At 44.5% G+C, this 24,647-nt stretch overlaps 1 protein-coding gene across 1 annotated transcript; it reads right to left on the reverse strand.

The window, feature by feature from the left end:
* Positions 1-1,652: 1,652 nt before the first annotated feature.
* On the reverse strand, positions 1,653-23,974 carry LOC144696663 (proepiregulin-like). The gene is made up of 5 exons (XM_078568264.1): positions 23,806-23,974; positions 6,593-6,679; positions 5,148-5,271; positions 3,292-3,438; positions 1,653-2,022 (listed from the first exon to the last, which is right to left on the reverse strand). Exons 1-5 carry the CDS (start codon positions 23,906-23,908, stop codon positions 1,884-1,886), a joined length of 600 nt encoding a protein of 199 aa, XP_078424390.1. The 5' UTR covers positions 23,909-23,974; the 3' UTR covers positions 1,653-1,883.
* Between the last annotated feature and the right edge of the window lie 673 nt (positions 23,975-24,647).

Raw genomic sequence — 24,647 nt, forward strand, 5'->3', positions numbered from 1 at the left:
CTGGTACAGAGTGTGGGTCAGAGATTGGATTCCAAACACTGCAGCTCTGATTATCTACTGCAAAATTCCAGTTGATGTGGCTCCCCATCAGAAACATGGATTGCAGAACTGTACTTTTACAGTCGGAGAATAGCACAGCCCAGATGGAGGCCATTCAGCCCATCATACCTCAAGTCTAATTATTAATTATTCATATAATTTGGAGAGGCACTTGAGATCTGTTCCTGGCTAAGGATGAAACTCTGACACTTGCAGCCAAAAGAATTAACCCAGGCCCAGGACGAGTTTAAGGGAAAGCAGCCAGTTACACGTTCTGAATTCTTTCCTTGGGTCAGTTAATGAAACATTGCCCTCTACTGGAGTCTAAGGCAATTTGTCCATTATTCACAAAACAGAATGCACATAAATACGTAGCTGTAAATAAATATTTTAAATGAATTTGTAGAAAATAATATCGTCCGTTTAAAGGAAAGGGCGCGTGATCTCATTCTAAATTTGTACTAAAATTTAAGTCCTTTAGAAAACACAGAGCACTTGCATCTTGTGCACTGAAAATGCAGCTGGTGTTAGGAAAGCTTTCCCCAGAGAGATTTTTCAAAAATTGACTGCAGCAGCAAAATCTTTACATATTTTTGATCAAATTTGCCTTGTTCAAGCGCTGCAGATCGATTGGGGGAAAGTTGCCCAGTATTTCTTGCTCTTTACCGGGGTCTAGCCATTCGTGCTGTAAGTGCAGTTACATGAATATTGGGTAGGGGGCGGAATGGACTCAGCTCAGTGTTTAAACACATGCCCCTACACCCTCCCTCCAACCCCAGACTGCAAATTGTTAACACAAGTTCACCAAGGCTTCTTCAACAGCACCTTCCAAACCCATGACCGCTACCATCTAGAAGGACAAGGGCAGCAGTCACATGGGAACACCACCACCTGGAAGTTCCCCTCCAGGTCACACACCATCCTGACTTGGAAATATATCGGCCGTTCCTTCACTGTCGCTGGGTCAAAATCCTGGAACTCCCTCCCTAACAGCACAGTGGGTGTACCTACACCACATGGGCTGCAGCGGTTCAAGAAGGCAGCTCACCACCACCTTCTCAAGGGCAATTAGGGATGGGCAACAAATGCTGACCCAGCCAGTGAAGCCCACATTCCGTGAATTAATAAAAAAATAACAAAGCTTCAAACAAGAATAACAGCAAAACAGTTGCATCATTCAAGTGAATAGACCCTAGGGAGGAGAGGGAGGGAGTAGACAAAAATTTCCCAAAAAATCTAGGAAGAAGTCAACTTCCTCAGGAGAAGTGGGAGGAGGAAAAAAAAATCCAAGGAGAAAGAATGGTTTTCACAATAAATCTTTGCCTTTGGGATTTTTTTTAAAAGTTCATTCACGGGCTGTGGGCGTCACTGGCTGGGTCAGCATTTATTGCCCATCCCTAATTGCCCTTGAGAAGGTGGTGCTGAGCTGGCTTCTTGAACTGCTGCAGTCCATGTGGTGCAGGCACACCCACAGTGCCGTTAGGGAGGGAGTTCCAGCATTTAAACCCACTGACAGTGAAGGAACGGCGATAAGTTTCCAAGTCAGGATGGTGAGTGACTTGGAGGGGAACTTGGTGTTCCCATCTATCTGCTGCCCTTTTCCTTCTAGGTGGTAGCTGTCGTGGGTTTGGAAGGTGCTGCCTAAGGAGCCTTGGTGAATTCCTGCAGGGCAGGAATTCCATCTGAGAAGGAGAATCGAGACTAAAACTAGAACCACATCATTCAGGATGGAAATCAGGAAATGAGGAGCACCAATAACCTGTGGCTGAAGGTGGCCCATAATACCATCATTACTATCACCATTTAGTGCAATTACTTCAAATACTTTAAATTAATGACTGTGTTTAGCAGTAAAGCATGTTCTGAAATGCTGTGCTTGGAGGTAACGTGTTCAGCCCCAAGAATGACTCTTTAGATTCAACTGTGGTTGGATTTTTCTCTCTTGTGTCATGTGGTTGATGTTTGGATCTGTTCCTTCTGCATCTGAAAAATGTTTTAAAAACTTAGTACAGCGTTAAATATTCAAAAAGGATATTGTGCATGCAGACAACAACTGCTGCCTGTGCAGCACGTTTAACTGGGGCGATGGCATTGCCTTTGTTGTAAACCTTTTCACGATGTTGTTAAAGTGGAAGAGTTTGCAAGGGGGTCATGCTAAGCCTCTTATGAATCATTGGATCAGCCTCAGCTGGAGTATTGCATTCAGTTACGGAGAACGCATTTTAGGAAGGGTGTCAGGGCCTTGGAGAGGGTGCAGAGGAGGATTTACTGGAATGGGACCGGGATGAGGGACTTCAGTTAATGTGGGGAGAATGGAGAAGCTGGGATTGTTCTCCTTAGAGCAGAGGAGGTTAAGGGGAGATTTAATTGAGATGGATACATAGGGAGGGCTGTTGTGCTTCAGTTGTACACAGTTGTGTTTGGACTTCATCTGAGGAGAATCAAGACAAAAATTAGAACCATGTCATTCAGGATGGAAATCAGGAAATATTTTTCCCACACAAAGGCTGACAAAAATCTGGGTTCAGCGGGCAGTGAAAAATACAAATTAATTACTTGCTTAAGGGCCTCAATAGGCCTCTTAATTGTCGGTGGCCGCCCTGCCGACACTCGCGTACACCTGCCGACCAAAAGATCGCGAGAGTGCATGATGGCGTCGGGAAGCTCGCCCAACGTCATCATGCGCCATTTTACGCCCGATCGGGTCGGGCGTGTGCCCACCCATGGGATGTAAAACCCTGGCCTCTGAAGAAGAAGAAGAATCCCATCAAACCCCAAAATAAAAGAGCCCAATGTGAATGAAATCAGAATTAGCTCTGCGTCCCAGGCTGCCAGGGTTTATGTGCAAGATATAACCCAAAATCTGTAAGTAGAATACCCATATACAAAGCTAGAGACCGTAAACGTAGGATAGTCAATAAATCCAATTGGTATTCAGGAGAAACCTCTTTGCGCAGAGAGTGGTGAGAGTGTGGAATTCACTACCACAGCGCGTGGTTGAGGTGAATAGTGTAAGGGGATACTGGATAAACACATGAGGGAGAAAGGGATAGAAGGATATGACGATAGGGTGAGGTGAATGTGGGAGGAGGCCCGTGTGGAGCAGAAACACCAGGAAGACCATTTGGACTGAACAGCCTATTCCTGTGCTGTAAATTTTATGTAATTCCACGATTTTTTTTGTATGCACAATTAAACAAAGCAAAGGATTGTTATGTTCTAGATTCTGAAGACTGCCCAATAAATAAATACCTCAAGTAGATCAGATAAGTGGCAATTATCAGGCCCACGAACACAAGGAAAGTTATAGCCACTGTCAGTGCCACATCCTCCTTGCTCACTGGTTGCTGGACCAGTTCAAACTGCATGCACCTGACACCGCTGAAACCTTTTGCACACCTTAAAAAAGGAAAATGTGAAATTAATCAAAAGATACTCACACTTGTTGAACAAGCACCACAGATACCCTTAGGGGCTTCACCCGTCAGTACCAAGGTAGGTGGGTGCAGTTTAGGCACGGTTCAGCCTTGTTTTAATTAAGGGGCTGAATGGCCTCTTCCTGTACTACCAAATGACTATTTATATAAACTCGTTCTCTTGCAATTACAACCAACAACAACAAACTGCATTTAAATGGCACCTTTAATCCAGTGCACGGGGCTTCACAGGAGAGTTATCAAACAAAATTTGGCACCGAGCCACATGATTCCATATTCCGAAGACGAGTCATACTGGACTCGAAACGTTAACTCTGTTTATCTGGTCCATAGATGCTGCCAGACCCGCTGAGCTTTTCCAGCATTTTTTGTTTTTATTCGGGGAGACATTAGGACTGATGACCAAAATTCTTGGTCAGAGGTAGCTTTTCAAGAGCGTCTTATAGCAGGAGAGAGGAGTAGAGATGTGGAGAGGTTTGATGGGGGTGGTGGAGAGGGATTCCCAGAGTTTGGGGCCCAGATAGCTAAAGGAATAGCCCTCAATGATGAAGAGATTAGAAATGGGGGATATACAAGAGGCCAGAATTGGAACTGCACAGAGATCTCAGAGGGGTGTAGGGCTGAAGGGATTTGAAAAAAAGAGATGAGAATTATACAATGTCCCGGGACTGGTGGCAATGCAGTACCTCAGCGTTTCTAAATATCTAGCTCCTCAGCTTGAACTACAAGGACGTCCAAACACATCGACTACATTACTTCCCAAACTGCCATCAAGCTTTGCTATTTAACTATAAATAACGATGAAAGCTCATGGGCCGTTAAAATAAGAACAGGATTTATGAATTTCAACCTAACATTGAATTGTGTCTGTCCCATTCCAAATAACTCACATTCTGACCCTGCTTCATCTGAAGACTGCACTCAGTCTCGACTGTCCGTGGGGAATGCCACAGGGCGTTAGCGAGTCTTTCTTCACGAACACAGGGGTCACTGTGAAATGTTTGTGTGGAAGGAAAAAGAGTACCGGGTGCTGCGGACAATATGAGGCCATCAATACAGTCGCTTGCTCCAGGACAACTTGGGTTGGCGCAGGTAGAAATATAATCCCCAATGTTAACCCAACCTGTCCAGAAATGGCCCATTTTATACTCTGTCCAATTTTCACAGAATCACTGAATTTTTGCAGCGCAGCAGGAGACCATTCAGCCCATCGTGCCTGCACTGGCTCGCCGAATGAGCAACTCACCCAGCGCCATTCTCCCGCCTTCTCCCCATAACCCTCTACTTCAGATAACAGAATCATTCTCCCTTGGCAGCCTCGAGTGAACCTGCCTCCACCACACTCTCAGGACAGTGCATTCCAGACCCGAGCCACTCGCTGCGTGAATAAGTTTGTCTTTGTGTCGCTTTTGCTTCTTTTGCCAATTGCTTTTAGGTCCATGCCCTCTCGTTTCACTCACTGTTGACTTGAATTGAGGATGTTAACCGGACCTCTGACTCGAACCCCACTCGCGGCTGTAATTTTGAACTGAAAGAAATGCACGCTCACTTTACCGATTTGAATTTTTACCCTCTGGCGTGTGTTCATGTCAGCTGCACACAAACCTTTACGTCAACTTAACAATTACCGTGAGGAATTAACCAACTTCATTGCGATATATTCTTTCTTACCTGCAATAGTGTATGTTCTCATGTGGGATGTACACACAGTCTCCATTAAGACAAAAACTTTCCATTGAAGGAGGGCACTTTGATCTTTTCACCTCAGCTGCCTGGGGAATTATTACTGGCGTCTCTGTTTGAAAAGTAATACATTTTATCAGTGTATGTAGCAAAGTAATACCTTCTAAATACTTCAAATTAAATAACAGGTGAAAAGCATTTTTATAAAGGACCAGTCAAACAGCACAAACCCCTGATATACTTCTTATTCAGCACCCAAGTTTTCTGAAGATGCAATAGCCAATATGTGCACAGCAAGCCCCCACACTAGCCATGAGGTAATGGCCAGATAATCTGATTTAGTGACGCTGGTTGAGAGAAAAGTATTGGCCAGCACGCCAGGGGGACCTTGCCTGCTCTTCTTCAAACGAGCACCATGGGATCTGGGGCAGACAGGGCCTTCATCTAACATCTCATCCCAAAGCACTTCCAACAGTACCGCACTCCCTCAGTAGCGCATTGGAAGGGTCAGCCTGAGTTTTGAGTGTCCAAGTTTCTGGAATGACTTCAAGCCAGAACCTTCAGGCTCAGAGGTGAGAATGCTACACACTAAGCCAAGGCTGGCACCTGACTTTGTTTCTCTTTATTCTTTCGTGGGATGTGGGCATCGCTGTTAAGATCAGCATTTGTTGCCCATCCCTAATTGCCCTTGAACTGAGTGGCTTGCTAGGCCATTTCAGAGAGTATTTGAGAGTCAACCACATCGCAGTCACGATGGGTCTGGAGTCACATGTAGGCCAGACCAGGTAAGGACGGCAGATTTCCTTCCCTAAAGGACATCAGTGAACCAGATGGGTTTTTACAACAATTGATGATAGTTTTCATGGTCGCCATTACTAATTCTAGTTTTATATTCCAGGTTTATTAATTGAATTTAAGTTCCACCAACTGCCATGGTGAGAATCAAACCCGTGACCCCAGAGCATTAGCATGGGCTTCTGGATTATTAGTCCAGTGATATTAGCACTACCCCAAGGTCTCTCAATGAAGCTGATAGAAAAGAAGATCAAGCAGGGTGCAAAATAATGAGACAAGGAGGAGATAGATAGCCAATGAGACTGGGTGGTGAAATAGCCAATGAGACAGGACAGAGAAACTTAACCAATAAGACAGGAGAAAGAGAGATAGCCAATGAGACAGGGTGGTGAAATAACCAATGAGATAGGACGGAGAGAGCTAGCCAATGAGACAGGACAGAGGAAGGTAGCCAATGAGACAGGGTGGAGAGATAACCAATGAGATGGGGCAGAGGGATGATCTGTTTTATCCCAGATCCAATTCCAAACTGTTTTCCAGAAGTTTGTACTGGATTCTTCTCTCAAACTAAACTGTATGAAATGAATGATGAAGTATTGAGCAAAGTGTAAAAATGTGACATAATATATATTGTTTACCTGTTGTGTTGCATTCAATACCAAGCTGTCCTGGGACACACTGTGGGACTATTGTTGTGCTGTCACAGAGGTGATAAAGGCAAAATTCTATTGACAAAAGAGGCAAAAATTGACAAAGTCAAGGGTGATGAGGTCAGCTTACTTTGAGATTTTACTAGATCATTTCTTTAGCATATTCCAAAGTGCCTCATCCAGAATCCTACAGTACAGAAGGAGGCCATTTGGCCCACCATGTCTGTGCCAGCTCTTTCAAAGAGCTATCCAATTATTCTTGCATTCTCTGCCTTGTCCTCAGTCATGCAAATTTCTCCCTTTAAGTATTTATCCAATTCCCCTTTTGGAAGTTATTATTGAGTCTGCTTCCACCGCCCCTTTAGACAGTGCGTTCCAGATCACAACAACTCGCTGTGTAAAAAGAATTCTCCTTATCTCCCCCTCTGGTTCTTTTTGTCACTTATCATTAAACTGTGGGACCTGAACCCAGCATCACCTGTCGTAGGGGTGCGGATGCGACTCACCGAGACAAGACTGATCCTGCGTTACCATGGCGATGATGGAAGTAAGGTTTAAATGTCATGAAATATTGTGAACGCCTCAGGTCACAATACTAAAGCTGCTTGGACGTGTTATAAAGCATTTACATACTAGCAGTCTACACACAGCTTGCCAATAATGATTCACCCTTTGAGCTGAATATGATATCTTTTTGTTTATAAGACATGCCTGTAGCGGAGAAAGTCCTAAGTCACAATATAGTCACATTCCAGTTCACCTGCTCACCTTCACCCAAAATAACATCTCTCTTGTTTGTATTGAAGTTTTCTGTTCAATAAATCTTCCACACTACAGTGTTTCTGATTGTTGAGTCCAATTTTTTATTGTTCATTATATTACATTACGATTATAATTATTAACTCTTTAGTTGATGATGCTGTTCTGACCTTGATCCATCTGATCAAACAGCACAAGGATAGATTAAGCAACTATGCTCATGCTTTGTTCATTCTCTTCTGTTTTTAATACCCTGCAATTATTCAAGCTTATTGAAAAACTTTGATGTCAATCCTACTCTCTCACTTTGGATCAGTGATTTCCTTCATATAGGACTCAATGGGTGTTAGTTTCCGGCGCTTAGGAGGAGCCCGTGTTAACGAATACTGGATTTACTCAGGGCTGTCAGCTTTACTTTCCATCCTCTGTAGGAATGATTGTCGATCAGAGCACAGTGACATAACCATCCCAGAGTATGCTGATGATGCAGTATTTATGGGTCTCATCGGGAAGAACAGGGGGAACTATAGAAACTCAGTGAAGAAGTTTGTAAAATGGTGCGAGAACAATTCTCTTAAACGCAACGAAAACAAAACGAAAAGAACTAGTTATAGATTTTAGGAAAAAGCCAGTTAATGATACTGTTCCTGTGAAGATTCATGATGTGGACATTGAAACAGTTATCTAGGTATCAAAGTAGTTGATAAGTTGAACTGAAGGGAACAGTGCATGGATGTGGTGGCCAAGGGACATTTATTTTATTCACTCATGGGATGTGGGCATCGCTGGCTAGGCCAGCATTTCTTGCCCACCCTTTGAGAAGGCGGTGGTGAGCTGCTTGCTTGAACCACTGCAGTCCATACCCGATTATACTAGCTGAGAGAATTAAAATCCTTTCGAGTACATCCCACAGTCCATGAAACTCTTCTATGCAGCTACAGTTGAGAGTGCTATCCTTTTTGGATGTCTCCCCTGGTTCTGCTGTCTTTTGAAAGTAGACTCTTTAACGGTGCGGTGATTATTGAACCAGGCAGAAAGGGCATTGGATGAGCAGATTTCTCTTGTTGATATCTGGTCTCGAGGAAGCTTGACGAAAATAAAGAGAGTCACAAGCAGTGAGAATCACTCCCTCTCTCAGTATTACTTTTGTATGTGTTCAGGGAAAAGGCTACAATCCCTCAGACGCAGGGCAAATCGGTTCCTGAACCCATTTGTGTCCTTCTCTGTAGGAACTTTTAACAGGAGTTTGATGTATGGGTGAGGATGTGGATTCAGGGTGGAACTCACTGACCGATTATTTTAATACGTTGGATTAGTTTTTAATACATATTTTAATTCAAGTTAGATATTTGTGATAGGTTTATTTTCTTTCTTTTATTGTTAGCATTCATTTATATATGGTTTTTATTGACGACCAAGCAATGTACCCAAAACAAATTTCTGTATGGACAATAATAAAGTCAATTGAATGTAATTGTAAATTTAATGTAGAATTGATTGTTTTGCAATAGGTTAGGAGGTCATCCATAACTGGACCAAATACCCTGGCATAAAGTGAATTGTCACAAGAACACATCACTAAAAGTCAGCACCCACAAAGGATTTCCGACTTCTGAAAGACAGTTTTGAATAATTGATCTAAATCGATAGTTAGCAAAACCCACAATGTGTTCTGCAACGCAAAACACAACAGGCTGGATGTTGCTGGAAAAGCACCAGATCATTGACTACACATACCAGTCGATTTAGGCTGATTTGCAGCTTGTTCCACACAAATGTTATCTCGCCATTAGCCTCCCCGTTACTTTGAAGAACCTGCTTGCACACATTAAATTGCCTGTTATACTCACCGCAGAAAGTTACACCTGATTATTAAGAGTGCAAATACCATTAAACAATGTGACAATTGGTGATGCAATGCCAATCAACTTCTCACAAATTAGTGTAAGTGCGATTACAGATTATAGCGCTGAGGATGAGTAGAAGGTTGTTCAGGAGAATGGCATTGCAGAAGTTTCCAATGGGAGTGGGGATGTTGGGGAGGAAGGAGAGGCTAATGCTTTTGGTGGTGGTGGAGAGGTCAATAGTGTTTGAGCCTAACCAGCTTGGAATGCGTTTTGGAAATTTTGGCTGCGCCTGGTTTCTCCGACCATTTCCAATTCACATATTCCATGGCCACAAGAGTCTATTGGGGTCAGTACATGGATGCATCTGCTGCTGTAGTTGGCTGTTCCACCTCAACCCTTACCAGCCTTAAAATGACACAAAATCTGGCACCCACATTAGCTTCTCGCCAATCCCCCAAAACACTACACAGACTTGCATTCAGTTTCCTCTCAAATCATCAGAACCTACTAAAGAACTTCCTTTCAAAAAACACCTTTCACAAGTTCAGGATATCCCAAAGCATTTTACAGCTAATGAAATACTTTAAAAAGAGCGGGAGCTGAGAGCCAGAGTGGGGATTTAAAAATAGTAGGAGCTGGACTCGGGGCTGAAAGTGGCTCTTGGACAGAGCGAGAGTTCCGGGGAGACTCGGGGCTGAAAGCGGAGTGAAGACATCACGATTCAAAAAGTGACACGATGCAAGGGAGGCAGCTGATTGGTAAGTAGGGTCAGGTGAGTACTTCTACTTCTACTTTTTCTACCAATTAAACTGCTGCAGTCCATTAGTTTAAACAAAATAAGTGAGGAATTTGGACTGTAGTGGGAGTGTTTGGGGTGAAATAAGACACCAAGCGTAATTAGTATTCTTTAAAGGGAGTAAATAACACGTTTAATCTAATGGGAAGTCATGGCAGCAGAGCTCGCACCCGTGGTATGCTCCTCCTGCACTATGTGGGAAGTCATGGACACTTCCAGTGCCCTTGGCCACCATATGTGCAGGAAGTGTGTCCATCTGCAGCTACTGGCTAACCACATTTCGGAGCTGGAGCTGTGGGTGGATTTACTGTGGAGTATCCGCGATGCTGAGATTGTCATGGACAGCACGTTCAGTGAGGTGGTCACACCGCAGGTAAAGACTGAACAGGCAGAAAGGGGATGGGTGACCACCAGCAGAGTAGAGGAAGGCAGGTAGTGCAGGAGTGGCTGTCCCCCTCTCTGACAGGTATACCATTTTGGATACTGTTGGGGGAGATGACTTCTCAGGGGAAAGCAGCAGGAGCCAAGTCCATGGTACCACAGGTGGCTCTGCTGCACAAGAGGGGAGGAAGGAGAGCGGCAGGGCTATAGTGATAGGGGATTCAATAGTAAGCAGAATAGACAGGCATTTCTGCAGCCGCAAAAGAGACTCCAGGATGGTATGTTGCCTCCCTGGTGCCTGGGTCAAGGATGTCTCGGAGAGGCTGCAGGGCATTTTGAAGGGGGGAGGGCGAACAGCCAGTGGTTGTGGCACATATTGGTACCAACGACATAGGTAAAAAAAAAGGGATGAGGTCCTACAAGCTGAATATAGGGAGTTAGGACATAAATTAAAAAGTAGGACCTAAAAGGTAGTCATCTCAGGATTACTACCAGTGCCATGTGCTAGCGAGAGTAGAAATAACAGGATATACTGGATGAATACATGGCTGAAGAAATGGTGTAGTGGGGAGGAGGGAGGGATTCAGATTCCTGGGGCATTGGGACCGGTTCTGGGGAAGGTGGGGCCAGTAAAAATAGGACGGGTTGCATTGGAACAGAACCGGGACCATTGTCCTCGGGAGGTGTTTGCTAGTGCAGTAGGGGAGCGTTTAAACTAGAATGGCAGGGAGGGTGGGAACTTGAGCAGGGAGACAGAGGAGGGGGAAACAAAGATAGAAACGAAAGACAGAAAAGTAAGAAGCAAAAGTGGAAGGGAGAAAAAACAAAGGTGAAAAACAAATGGTGTCATAGTGCAAAATAAAGCTAAGATGACTAACAAGGTTAAGATGGCATGTCTAAAGGCATTGTATCTTAATGCGTGGAGCATTCGCAATATGGTAGATGAATTAACAGCGCAAATAGATATAAACGGTTATGATAAAGTTGCAATTATGGAGACATAGAAACACAGAAACATAGAAACTAGGAGCAGGAATAGGCCATTCGGCCCTTCGAGCCTGCTCCACCATTCATTATGATCATGGCTGATCATCCAACTCAATAGCCTGCTCCCACTTTCTACCCATATCCTTTGATCCCTTTTGCCCCAAGAGCTATATCTAACTCCTTCTTGAAAACATACAATGTTTTGGTCTCAACTACTTTCTGTGGTAACGAATTCCACCGGCTCACCACTCTCCGGATGAAGAAATTTCTCCTCATCTCAGTCCTAAATGGTCTACTCCATATCCTCAGACTGTGACCCCTGGTTCTGGACTCCCCCACCATCAGGAACATCCTTCTTGCATCTACCCTGTCTAGTCCTGTTAGAATTTTATAGGTTTCTATGAGATCCGCCCTCATTCTTCTGAGCTCCAACAAATATAATCCTAACCAGCTCAATCTTTCCTCATATGTCAGTCCCGCCATCCCAGGAATCAGTCGGGTAAACCTTTACTGCACTCCCTCTATAGCAAGAACATCCTTCCTCAGATAAGGAGACCAAAACTGCACACAATATTCCAGGTGTGGTCTCACCAAGGCCCTGTATAATTGCAGCAAGACATCCCTGTTGCTGTACTCGAATCCTCTGGCTATGAAGGCCAACATACCATTTGCCATCTTTACCGCCTGCTGCACCTGCATGCTTACCTTCAGCAACTGGTGTACAAGGACACCCAGGTCTCGTTGCACATTCCGCTCTCTCAATTTATAGCCATTCAGATAATAATCTGCCTTCCTGTTTTGCTACCAAAGTGGATAATCTCACATTTATCCACATTATACTGCATCTGCCATGCATTTGCTCACTCATTCAGCTTGTCCAAATCACACTGAAGCATCTCTGCATCCTCCTCACAGCTCAGCCTCCCACCCAGCTTTGTGTCATCTGCAAATTTGGAGATATTACATTTAGTTCCCTCATCCAAATCATCAATATATATTGTGAATAGCTGGGGTCCCAGCACCAATCCCTGCGGTACCCCACTAGTCACTGCCTGCCATTCGGAAAAGACTCGTTTATTCCTACTCTTTGTTTCCTGTCTGCCAACCAGTTTTCTATCCATCTCAATACACTATCCCCATTCCATGCGCTTTAATTTTACACACTAGTCTCTTATGTGGGACTTTGTCAAAAGCCTTCTGACAGTCCAAATAACCACACCCACTGGCTTCCCCTCATCAACTCTACTAGTTACATCCTCAAAAAATTCCAGTAGATTTGTCAAGCATGATTTCCCTTTCGTAAATCCACCCTGACTCGGTCCGATTCTGCCACTGTTTTCCAAGTACTCAGCTATTAAATCTTTTATAATGGACTTCAGAATTTTCCCCACCACCAACGTCAGGCTGACTGGTCTATAATTCCCTGTTTTCTCTCTACCTCCTTTTTTAAATAGTGGGGTTACATTAGCTACCCTCCAATCTGTAGAAACTGTTCCAGAGTCTATAGAATCTCGGAAGATGACCACCAATGCATCCACTAAGGCCACTTCCTGAAGTACTCTGGGATGTAGATTATCAGACCCAGGGGATTTATCGGCCTTCAATCCCATCAATTTCCCCAACACCAATTCCCTACTAATACTGATTTCTTTCAGTTCCTCCCTCTCACTAAACCTTCTGTTCCCCAACGTTTTTGGTATGTTATTTGTGTCCTCCTTTGTGAAGACAGAACCAAAGTATATATTTAGTTGGTCAGCCATTTCTTTGTTCCCCATTATATATTCCCCTGTTTTTGACTGTAAGGGGCCTACATTTGTCTTCACCAATCTTTTTCTTTTCACATACCTATAGAAACGTTTACAGTAAGTTTTTATGTTCCCCGCAAGCTTACGCTCGTACTCTATTTTCCTCTTCTTAATCAATCCATGACATGGCTGCAGGGTGACCAAGGATGGGAACTGAACACCCAGGGGTATTCAATATTTAGGAAGGACAGACAAATAGGGAAAGGAGGTGGGGATAACACTGTTAGTAAAGGAGGAAATCAATGCAATAGTGAGGAAGGATATTGGCTCGAAAAATCATGATGTGGAATCTGTTTAGGTAGAGATAAGAAACACCAAGGGGCAGAACATGTCGGTGGGGGTTGTCTATAGGCCCCCAAACAGTAATGGAGATGTAAGGGAAGGCATTAAGCAGGAAATTAGAGATGCTTGCAATAAGGGTACAACTATAATCATGGGTGAATTCCACAGATTCACTACTTTCTAAGAGGAGAAATTCTTCCTCATCTTTGTTGTAAATGGGTGCTGCACTCCCCTAATACTGACCCTCCAACAGTGCAGCGCTCCCTCAGTACTGACCCTCCACCAGACCTGCGCTCTCTCAGTACAAATCCTTCAACAGTCCTGGCCCCCCTCAGTACTGATCCTCCGATAGCGCAGCATCTGCTCAGTACTGACCCTCCAGCAGTGCAGCACTCCCTCAGTACTGACCCTCCGACAGTGCAGCACTCCCTCAGTACTGTCCCTGACAGTGCAGCACTCCCTCAGTACTGACCCCCTGACAGTGCAGCACTCCCTCAGTACTGACCCCCTGACAGTGCAGCACTCCCTCAGTACTGACCCCCTGACAGTGCAGCACTCCCTCAGTACTGACCCCCTGACAGTGCAGCACTCCCTCAGTACTGACCCCCTGACAGTGCAGCTCTCCCTCAGTACTGACCCCCTGACAGTGCAGCACTCCCTCAGTACTGACCGTCTGACAGTGCAGCACTCCCTCAGTACTGACCCTAACAGTGCAGCATTCCCTCAGTACTGACCCTCTGACAGACCCACGCTCTCTCAGTACAGATCCTTCAACAGTCTTGGCCCCCTCAGTATTGATCCTCTGGCAGCGCAGTACTCGCTCAGTACTTAACCTCCAACATTGTGGCACTCCCCCAGCACTGCCCTGGGAGTGTCAGCCAGGATTTTGTGCTCGAGCACCTTGAGTTTGCCTCATCTGTCCGAGTACCAGCGGCCAGTGACATGCAAGAACCTATGTAAAACATGCAAGCAGCAACTCCCAGCAAAGTGAGTCTCCACGCCTTTTGCCATATGGGAGATGGAAGCTCCCATCCATAGCTTCTTGGAGGGGAGAGAGTTTGAGCTTTCCACGACCTTTTGTGGAAAAGTGTTTCCTGGCATCACCCTGGATGTCCCAGTTCTAATTTTAAGGAAAATGATTTAAGCTTTTTGGAATGGATTCCTCTGCCAGACTTATGAGAGTCCAGTTGAGAAAATTCAGAGCCTGTATTTGTTCAGCTTGTGCTCAGCATACATCAAAGTGGCTAGACAGTGTAGCTAGGATATTGTTCTACAGGTGAGGATTAGTTTGGGTTTCGCTTAAGTGCCTCTAAAGTTAATTAGCCCACCAGCACTCACTGTGTGAAGAACAGCCAATCCAATAGGCGACCTGGGAAGGCCTTTCACTAGTGTGTGATATCAAAAGGCCTGGAGCAAAATAATATAATTTAGAGCTTCAGCTATTATGTTGCAATGCAGAAACAGGCCATTCAGCCCAACTGGTAGATGCTGCACATAAGCCTCCCCCTGTAGTGTTCAATGGTTTGATTGATCAGTGTTTGATTCTATTAGTCAATTCACTGATCTATGTAACTGTACGTAATTACATGAGCCTGTGGGTGGAGCTAGAGAGCTTAAAAAAACTGTGAAAATTCCAGGAAGACCTGGGTTCTGGCTGACACCATATGTGTGTAGAAAATCCTGCAAATTCTGAGATGTTTTAAAGTATTGTAAATAAACCTGTTGCAGACATAGAGCTCGTGTCACCTCTGTGTCACTATGAGATAAATCAGACATAAAGTATACAGCAAACTAGCAAATATATAACACCTCTGACCCTACTTCATCACATCCTATATACATATCCTCGATTCCTTTAACTCTCACATCTTTATCCAATCCTTAAATGTATCTGTTAATTAAGATGGATAACTTCTGTAATGCCTGGAATCAACAGCTTAATTCAATTCATAATCTCCTTGTTGTTATTGAACATAATTCCCTGCCATGTATGCACATGTATACTTTGATAAATTGGCACACAAATACTCTCTTTTAGTTCAACCATATGTCAGCTGTCTGCATTGTTGAAGCCTGCAAATAGTTTAGTGTGGGTGTGGTCCTGCATTCCTCAAACACCTCACTGGAACACAAATGAACCCTTTTTTCTCGCTTATTACACATAGCAACAAGACTATTACATACACTTTTTGTGATCACTGAAACCCTCAATGCTGGGTGTTTCATTTTTCAAACTTTAGCTAGTTATATTCTTCCCTGGTAGGTTTCATTTACAATTATCATAGAATCATATAGCACAGGAAGAGGCATGTGCCAGCTCTTTGAAGGAGCTATCCAAATAGTCCCACTCCCCCTGCTCTTTTCCAATAGCCCTGCAAATTTTCCTTTTCAGGTATTTTATCCAGTTCCCTGTTGAAAGTTATTATTGGATCTACTTCTACTGCCCTTTCGGGCAGCGCATTCCAGATCACATCAATGCACTCATCAAAATTCTCCCCACCTCCTAAATGGTTCCCTTGCCAATTACCTCAAATCTGTGTCCTCTGGTTACCAAGCAACTTGCCAGTGGAAGCAGTTTCTTCCTGTCCACCCTATCAAAACACCTCTACTAAATTTCCGCTTCACCATCTCTGCTCTGGGGCAACAAACCCAGCTTCTCCTGACTCTGCACTTAAATGAAGTCCCTCAACCCTGGAATCATTGCAGTAGATAGGGGAATTGGGGAGGGCACCAGCCAATGGGGAATTAGGGGAGGGCACCAACCAATGGGGGAATTGGAGGAGGGCACCAGCCAATGGAGAACTGGGGAGAGCACCAGCCAATAGGAATTGGGGGAAGGCACCAGCCAATGAGAATTAGGAAGAGCCCAACCAATGGGGGAAATTGAAGACAGGTTGCCTGATCGAGGTCTTTAAAATTATGAAGGGTTTCAGTAGGATCGATGTGGAGAAGATATTCCCACTTGTGGGGAAGACCAATCATTACTAAACCCAGTAGGAGAAATGTCTTCACCCCGAGAATGGTGGAACTTGCTTCCACAAGAAGTGGTTGAGGTGAATATAGATTTATTTAAGTGTGGATAAACAGATGAGGGAGAAAGGAGTAGAAGGATATGCTGATAGGGCAAGATGAAGTAGGGTGGGAGGAGGTTCGTGTGGAGCACAAACACCAGAACAGACCAGTTGGGCTGAATGGCCTGATCCTGTGCTGTAAAATTAAAAGCAATTCTTGTAAGCCTCCTCTGTGTCCTCTCTGATGCTTTGGCATCCTTCCTAGAGTGGTTCACAGAGTTGGACACAATATTCTGGCTGAGACCCTACCAGTGTTTTCTAAAGATTTAGCATTTCAAGCTATGTGCTTGCTACATTCCGCCTTTAATTTAAACTACGCTTCAGATTGTCCCTTCCTTCTATATGCCTTGACCTCAACATAAATAATCAGATAAACTATGGAGATGGGGAAGTGGAGGGGATTGGGGAACAGAGGGCCATTGGAATGGGAGACTCCATGTCCCAATGATGGGGTCACTTGGATAAAAGTCCACAACTGCAGTGTATCTGTTCCTGTGGAGGGGTTTCCACTCCTCCCCACTCCAGGGGAGGTGATGACGTAGTGGTATTGTAGCTGGTAATGCTCTGAGGACCCAGGTTCAAATCCCGCAATGGCAGATGGTGGAATTTGAATTCAATAAAAATCTGGAATTAAAAGTCTAATGACGACCATGGAACTGGTTCACTAATGTTCTTTAGGGAAAGGAAATCTGATGTCCTTACCTGGTCTGGCCTACATGTGACTCCACAGCAATGTGGTTGACTCTTAAATGCCCTCTGAAATGGCCTAGCAAGCCACTCAGCTTTAACAAACTGCTACAAAGACACAAAAAAGGAATGAAACCAGGATGACCACCCGGCATTGACCTAGGCACTGGAAACGACAACAGCAATCTCAACCCTGTCGACCCTGCAAAGTCCTTCTTACTAACATATGGGGGCAAGTGCCAAAATTGGGAGAGCTGTCTCATTTGCTAGTCAAGCAACAGCCTGACAGTCATCCTCATGGAATCATATCTTACAGATAATGTCCCAGACACCACCACCATCCCTGGGTATGTCCAGGCCTAGCAGATGTGGTGACACAGTGGTATACAGGCAGGAGTTAGTTGCCCTGTGGGTTCTCGACATCGACTCTGGACCCCATGAAGTCTCATGGCATCAGTTCAAACATGGGCAAGAAAGCCCCCTACTGATCGGACCACGTAGCGCCCTCCCTCAGCTAATGATTCAGTGCTTCTCCATGTTGAACACCACTTGGAGGAAGCACTGAGGGTGATAAGGACACAGAATGTACTCTGGGTGGGGGACTTCAATGTCCATCACCAGGAATGGCTTGGTAGCACCACTACTAGCCAAGTCCTAGAGGATGTAGCTGTTGGACTGGGCTTGTGGCAGGTGGTGAGTGAACCAACAAGAGGGAAAAACATACTTGACCTCATCCTCACCAACCTGCCTGCAGCAGATGCATCTTCCCATGACAGTATCGCTAGGAGTGACAACCGCACAGTCCTCGTGGAGATGAAGTCCTGTCTTCACATTGAGGATACCTCCATTGTGTTATGTGGCACTACCGCCATGCTAAATGGGATAGATTTCAAACAGATCAAGCAACTCAAGACTGGGCATCAACAGCAGCAGCAGAATTGTGCTCGAACACAATCTATAACCTCATGGCCCGGCACATCCCCCACCCTATCATTACCGCCAAGCCGGGGATCAGCCCTGGTTCAATGAAGAGTGCAGGAGGGCATGTCAGGAGCAGCACCAGGCATACCTAAAAATGAGGTGTCAATCTGGGGAAGCTATAACACAGGACCGCTTGTGTGCCAAACAGCATAAGCAGCATAAGGGCTAAGTGATCCCACAATCAACGGATCAGATCTAAGCTCTGCAGTCCTGCCACATCCATTGTGAATGGTGGTGGACAATTAAACAACCCACTGGAGGAGGCGGCTCCACAAATATCCCCATCCTCAATGATGGAGGAGCCCAGCACATCAGTGCAAAAGATAAGGCTGAAGCATTTGCAACAATCTTCAGCCAGAAGTGCTGAGTGGATGATCCATCTTGGCCTTCTCCAGGGGTCCCCAGCATCACACATGCCAATCTTCAGCCAATTTGATTTACTACACGTGATATCAAGAAATGGCTGAAGGCACTGGATACTGCAAAGGTAATGGGCCCTGACAACATTCAGCAATAGTACTGAACACTTGTGCTCCTGAACTTGCTGCACCCCTAGCTAAGCTGTTCCAGTACAGCTACAACACTGGCATCTACCCGGCTCTGTGGAAAATTGCCCAGGTGTGTCCTGTACATAAAAAGCAGGACAAATCCAACCCAACCAATTACCGGCCCATCAGTCTACTCTCAATTATCAATAAAATGATGGAAGGGGTCAGCAACAGTGCTATCAAGTGGCACTTGCTTAGCAATAACCTGCTCACTGACGCTCAGTTTGGGTTCCACCAGGGCCACTCAGCTCCTGACCTCAATACGGCCTTGGTCCAAACATGGACAAAAGAGCTGAACTCCCGAGGTGAGGTGAGAATGACTGCCCATGACATCAAGGTAGCATTTGCCTGAGTGTGGCATGAAAGAGCCCTAGCAAAACTGGAGTCAATGGGAATCGGGGGAACACTCTCCGCTGATTGGAGTCATACCTAGAACAAAGGAAGATTGTTGTGGTTGTTGGAGGTCAGTCATCTCAGTTCCAGGACTGCAGGAGTTCCTCAGGGTTGTGTCCTAGGCCCAACCATCTTCAGCTGCTTCATCAATGACCTTCCTTCCATCATAAGGTCAGAAGTGGGGACGTTCGCTGATGATTGCACAATGTTAAGCACCATTCGTGACTCCTTAGATACTGAAACAGTCCATGTCCAAATGCAGCAAGACCTGGACAATATCCAGGTTTGGGCTGACAAGTGGCAAGTAACATTCGTGCCACACAAGTGTCAGGCAATGACCATCTCCAACAAGAGAGAATCCAACCATCGCCCCTTGATGTTGAATGGCATTACCATCACTGAATTCCCCACTATCAACATCCTCGGGGTTCCCATTTTCCAGAAACTGAACTGGACTAGCCATATAAATACTGTGGCTACAAGACTAGGTCAGAGGCTAGAAATCATGCGACGAGTAACTCACCTCCTGACTCCCCAAAACCTGTCCACAGTCTACAAGGCACAAGTTAGGAATGATATGGAATACTCCCCACTTGCCTGAATGAGTTTAGATCCTACAATACTGAAGAAGCTGGACACTGTCCAGACAAAGTGCATGATTGGCACCCCATCCACAAACATTCACTCCCTCCACCACCGACGCACAGTAGTAGCAGTGTGTACCATTTACAAGATGCACTGCAGGAATTCACCAAGGCTCCTTAGACAGCACCTTCCAAACCCATGACCACTACCACCTAGAAGGACAAGGGCAGCAGATAGATGGGAACACCACCACCTGGAACTTCCTCTCCAAACCACTCCCCATCCTGACTTGGAAATATATCGTCGTTCCTTCACTGTCGCTGGGTCAAAACACTGGAACTCCCTTCCTAACAGCACTGTGGGTGTACCTACACCACATGGACTGCAGCGGTTCAAGAAGGCAGCTCACCACCACCTTCTCAAGGGCAAATAGGGATGGGCAATAAATGCTGGCCCAGCCAGCAAAGCCCACATCTCGTGAATGAATAAAAAATAGAATCCCAAAAAAGTAACATACAAGTTCAACAGGTAATAGGGAAGGCAAATGGAATGTTGGCCTTTATTTCAAAGGGAATGGAGTATAAAAACAGGGAAGTCTTGCTAAAACTATACAAGGCACTAGTTAGACAACACCTAGAATACTGTGAACAATTTTGGTCCCCTTGTCTAAGGAAAGATGTGCTGGCATTGGAGGCAGTCCAGAGAAGGTTCACTAGGTTGATCCCGGGTATGGAGGAATTTTGTTATGAGGGGAAGTTGAGTAGGTTGGGCCTGTACTAATTGGAGTTTAGAAGAATGAGAGGCAACCTTATTGAAACATATAAAATTCTTTGGGGGCTTGACAGGGTAGATGCTGAGAGTTTGTTTCCCCTTATGGAAGAGTCTAGGACCAGATGGCATAATCTCAGAGTAAGGGGGTGCCCATTTAAATTAGAGATGAGGAGGAATTCCCTTCTCTCTGAGAGTAGTGTATCTGTGGAATTCGTTACCACAGAGGGCTGTAGAGGTTGGGTTGGTAAGTATATTCAAGGCTGAGATGAACAGATTTTTAATCAGTAAGGGAGTCAAGGGTTATGAGGAAAAGGCAGGAAAGTGGAGTTGAGGATTATCAGATCAGCCATAATCTCATTGAATGGCAGAGCAGACTCGATGGGCTGAATGGCCTACTTCTGTTCCTATGTCTTATGGTCTTATGGCCTAAGTAAAAGATGGGTCCGAGGACATATAAATGGGAATGGCAGAGTCATCAACAGCTGCTGTCCGAAAAAATGAGAGTGTTGATTGTGATGTGAAATTGTTGAACTCAATGTTGAGCCTGTAAACTGCTTAATCGAAAGATGAGATGTTGTTCCTCAAATTTACATTGAGGATATAGATTAGGTTATGCAACTGAATGAACAAGTAGGTCAAACAGACAAATAGATTACACAATTGAATGGACAAATGAGTAATGCAATTGAAATGCCAGTTGAACTTTAACACATGGAAGACATCTATTTAATGTGAAGTAATGCACATGGCCTTACAAAGTGTGTCATAATTGTACCCAATCGGAATTAGCTCACAATGAAAAAGATCTGGGCATAATAGTGGACATATAATTTTCAATGTTTACTCAATGGGGGGAAATGGTTTCAGAAGATAATAGAGTCCTGGAGTGTTTAGCACTGCACAGTAGGAGTCTACAAGTGGTTATGCTAAGGCTTTACAGTCCGTAAACAGTCCGTTTACAGGCTCAGACCACAATTAGAAACTGTATTCAATGCTGATCGCCATTTCAAAAGATGATGTGCCGACATCGAAGAAAGTATGGGGAAAAACAAGAATACGAATTCCAAGTGCAAAGAGACTAGGCTTTGTAGAAAGATTAAAAAATCTCAAAACCTTATACGCTCAAAGGGGAGACTTATCAGGATTTACATAAGAATATTATTTCAAGCAAAGAAGAACTGATGAAAGGTCATCGACCTGAAATCCCACAGGTGCTGCATACTTCCAGGTTCCTCTGTTTTTAGTTGAGATTTCCAGCATCCAGGAGTATTTTGCTTTTTTTTGGCTTTTGTATGAAGGAAGGAAAAAAATTGCATTGATCAAACAGCTTTCATAACCTCAGGAAGTCCAAAGGTGCTTTATAGCCAATGAAGACTGTAGAATTGATCATTTTTGTGGTAAATTTAATGTTTATCTTTTCGCCTGTTCTGTCAGCATTAATCCCCCATTTTAGCATTTTCGGCAAATTTATAAATCAAAGCTTTGTGTAAGTACGTAGATCACACTTTGATTGGCAAAAAAAAAACGGGGAGATGGTGGTGTCGTGGTCATGTTGCTGGAATAGTGATCTAGAGGCCTAGACAAATGCTGTGGGAAAATGGGTTAAAATCTCATCACGGCAACTGGTGGAACTTAAATTGAAATAATAAGTCTGGAATATAAAGCTAGTCTCAGCAATCATGACCATGGCAACGATTGTCGATTGTTGTAAAAACTCATCAGGTTCACTAATGCCCCTTTAGGGAAGGAAATCTGCCATCCTTACCTGGTCTGGCCCACATGTGACTCCAGACCCACAGCTGATCCTTAACTGCCCTCTGAAATGACCAAGCAAGCCGCTCAGTTCAAGGGCAATTAGGGATGAGCAACAAATGCTGGCCTTGCCAGTGATGCCCATGTACCGTGAAAGAATTTAAAAAAAAATTAGACCAGTGAAAATTTGAAATGTTATTGATGCAACAACAAATTGCATTCATATAGCACTTATAATACATTAAAATGCCCCTAGTCACTAAACAGTAGAGTTTTCAGACAAAAAAGATCTAAGCCACAGAAATATTCAGACAGGTGACCAAAAGCTTGGTCAAAGAAATGGGTTTTAAGGCTTGACTTAAAGAAAGAGAGAGAGAGAGAGAGAGAGCTGGAAAGACGGAGACATTTAGGGAGGGAATTCCAGAGCTTAGGGCCCTGGCAACTGAAGGAATAGGGTTGCACAGGAGGCCAGAATTAGAGGAACGCAGGGATCTGGAGGGTTTAGTACTGAGGGAATTCTGCACTGCTGAGATGCCATCTTTTTGGTGAGACATTAAACCATGGACCCGTCTGCCATCCAAAATTAGCATAAAGATCACCAGCGCCATTTGAAGAAGAGCAAGAGCGTTCTCCCTCGTGACATGGCCAATATTTTTATTCCTTAACCAACACCGCTAAAAACAGAATAACTGGGATCTTGCTGTGCGCAAATCGGCTGCTGTGTCTCCTACATTACAACAGCAACTATGCTTCAAAAGTATTTAATTAGCTGTAAAGCATTTGGGGCATCCTGAGATCCTGAGAGGTGCTATGTAAATGCAAGTTCTCTCTTTCTCTGGGATGCGGAAGAGTATTTTTCAAGTCTCAGCTGCAAAAATTTCATTTAAAAGGTTTACACAAATGAGCCTGAGGAATGCATGTGTATTCTGCATTAACTGGGTGAGTACATGTCGTGACTTGTGGAGAGTTGTGTTCAATTCTGTCCGTATGAAACGTGAGGGTGACATTCCTCCGGCGTTCCCATTCCGATCCTCACCAGGCCTTTCGACAAAACGACCCTCTCGTGCCAACCCATCAAAGTTAACAACTCACAGAAGGACATTCATCTTAATGATAGAGGGCATGGGATTTACCCCTGATATTTGGCGCAGGGAAATCGAAAGCAACTTAAGGATTTAATGCCCCCGAGGAACAGCTGACACGACAGGAGTTTTCATTCATAATTTCGACTCACTCTTTGGTGACCCTGCTATTATTATTCTGTCTATTCGTTTAATGCAATGCGGAAATTTGTAAGTCCTGACTTGCCTGTCTCCACTCACGATCTGCTCTTCCAAGACCCTGTGGCTTATTTTTTTTTTTTCTTAAGATATAAATATCTAAATATCACGTTTGTGTGGGCCACACGCTACCATTGAATCCCTTTTGATTCTTCAGTGAAATTGGCCAAAGGTGATTACGAGACACTGACTGAGGCAGGTGTGTACCAGCAACATCAGCCCCCTTTTCACAATAGTCACAGAGCTCTTCAAAGTTTCAGATCGCTGCCCTCTTACCTAGGAGGAGGAGAAGGGTCCATTCTGTGCAGGTTCTGCTGCTGCTGCTACTGACCATATCGCAGGAACTGGGGAGGGCCAAGGTAGAAAAACAATGGAGCATTCAAGAGTTTTCCCGTGCCACTACTGGATCCAGGAAGTATATTCCCCTCTCCGAGTTTGGAACAGAAATGCAGTTTCTAATTGCCCTTCCCAGTCGTACTTATACAGATATTTAACTGCTGCTCACACCGGAAATTGCCACATCAGTAACAGTGGCACATAGTTTATAATGATGATATTCATCGATGTGCTATGGAAATTGTTTATTTCCTTTAAATGTTTGCTAGCAAGGTGTAGCAATATTTAACATTATCCAAAGCCAGGAGTGATGCTATTAGAAGGAAAGGGCAAAGTGTGTTTTGTACATAATCTTTGGTTCTGTTGTGAGAATCGAACCCACAGCAGGAGCTCTCATTGAATAGATATTTAAATAGCTGATGCTGCTCATGGGAAACCAGTCGGTGATTCCTCCAGGAATCCTGTTGGTCACATTCAAAATATATTTTAAAATCACCCAAATATCAGGCTGAACGTAGAAACAGACCATTTAACAACAGCATCAACAGCCTGCAACAAAAACAGAATTACCTGGAAAAACTCAGCAGGTCTGGCAGCATCGGTGGAGAAGAAAAGAGTTGACGTTTCGAGTCCTCATGACCCTTCAGCAGAACTGAGTAATATTAGGAGAGGGGTGAAAAAAAAGCTGGTTTAAGGTGGGGGGGTGGGGGGGGGAGAGAAGTTGGTGGGTGTGGGGGGGGGTGTTGTAGGGACAAGCAAGCAGTGATAGGAGCAGATAATCA

This window comes from Cetorhinus maximus, chromosome 1, assembly GCF_964194155.1.
Source record: "Cetorhinus maximus chromosome 1, sCetMax3.hap1.1, whole genome shotgun sequence".
In the NCBI taxonomy this organism is placed as follows: Eukaryota; Metazoa; Chordata; class Chondrichthyes; order Lamniformes; family Cetorhinidae; genus Cetorhinus; species Cetorhinus maximus.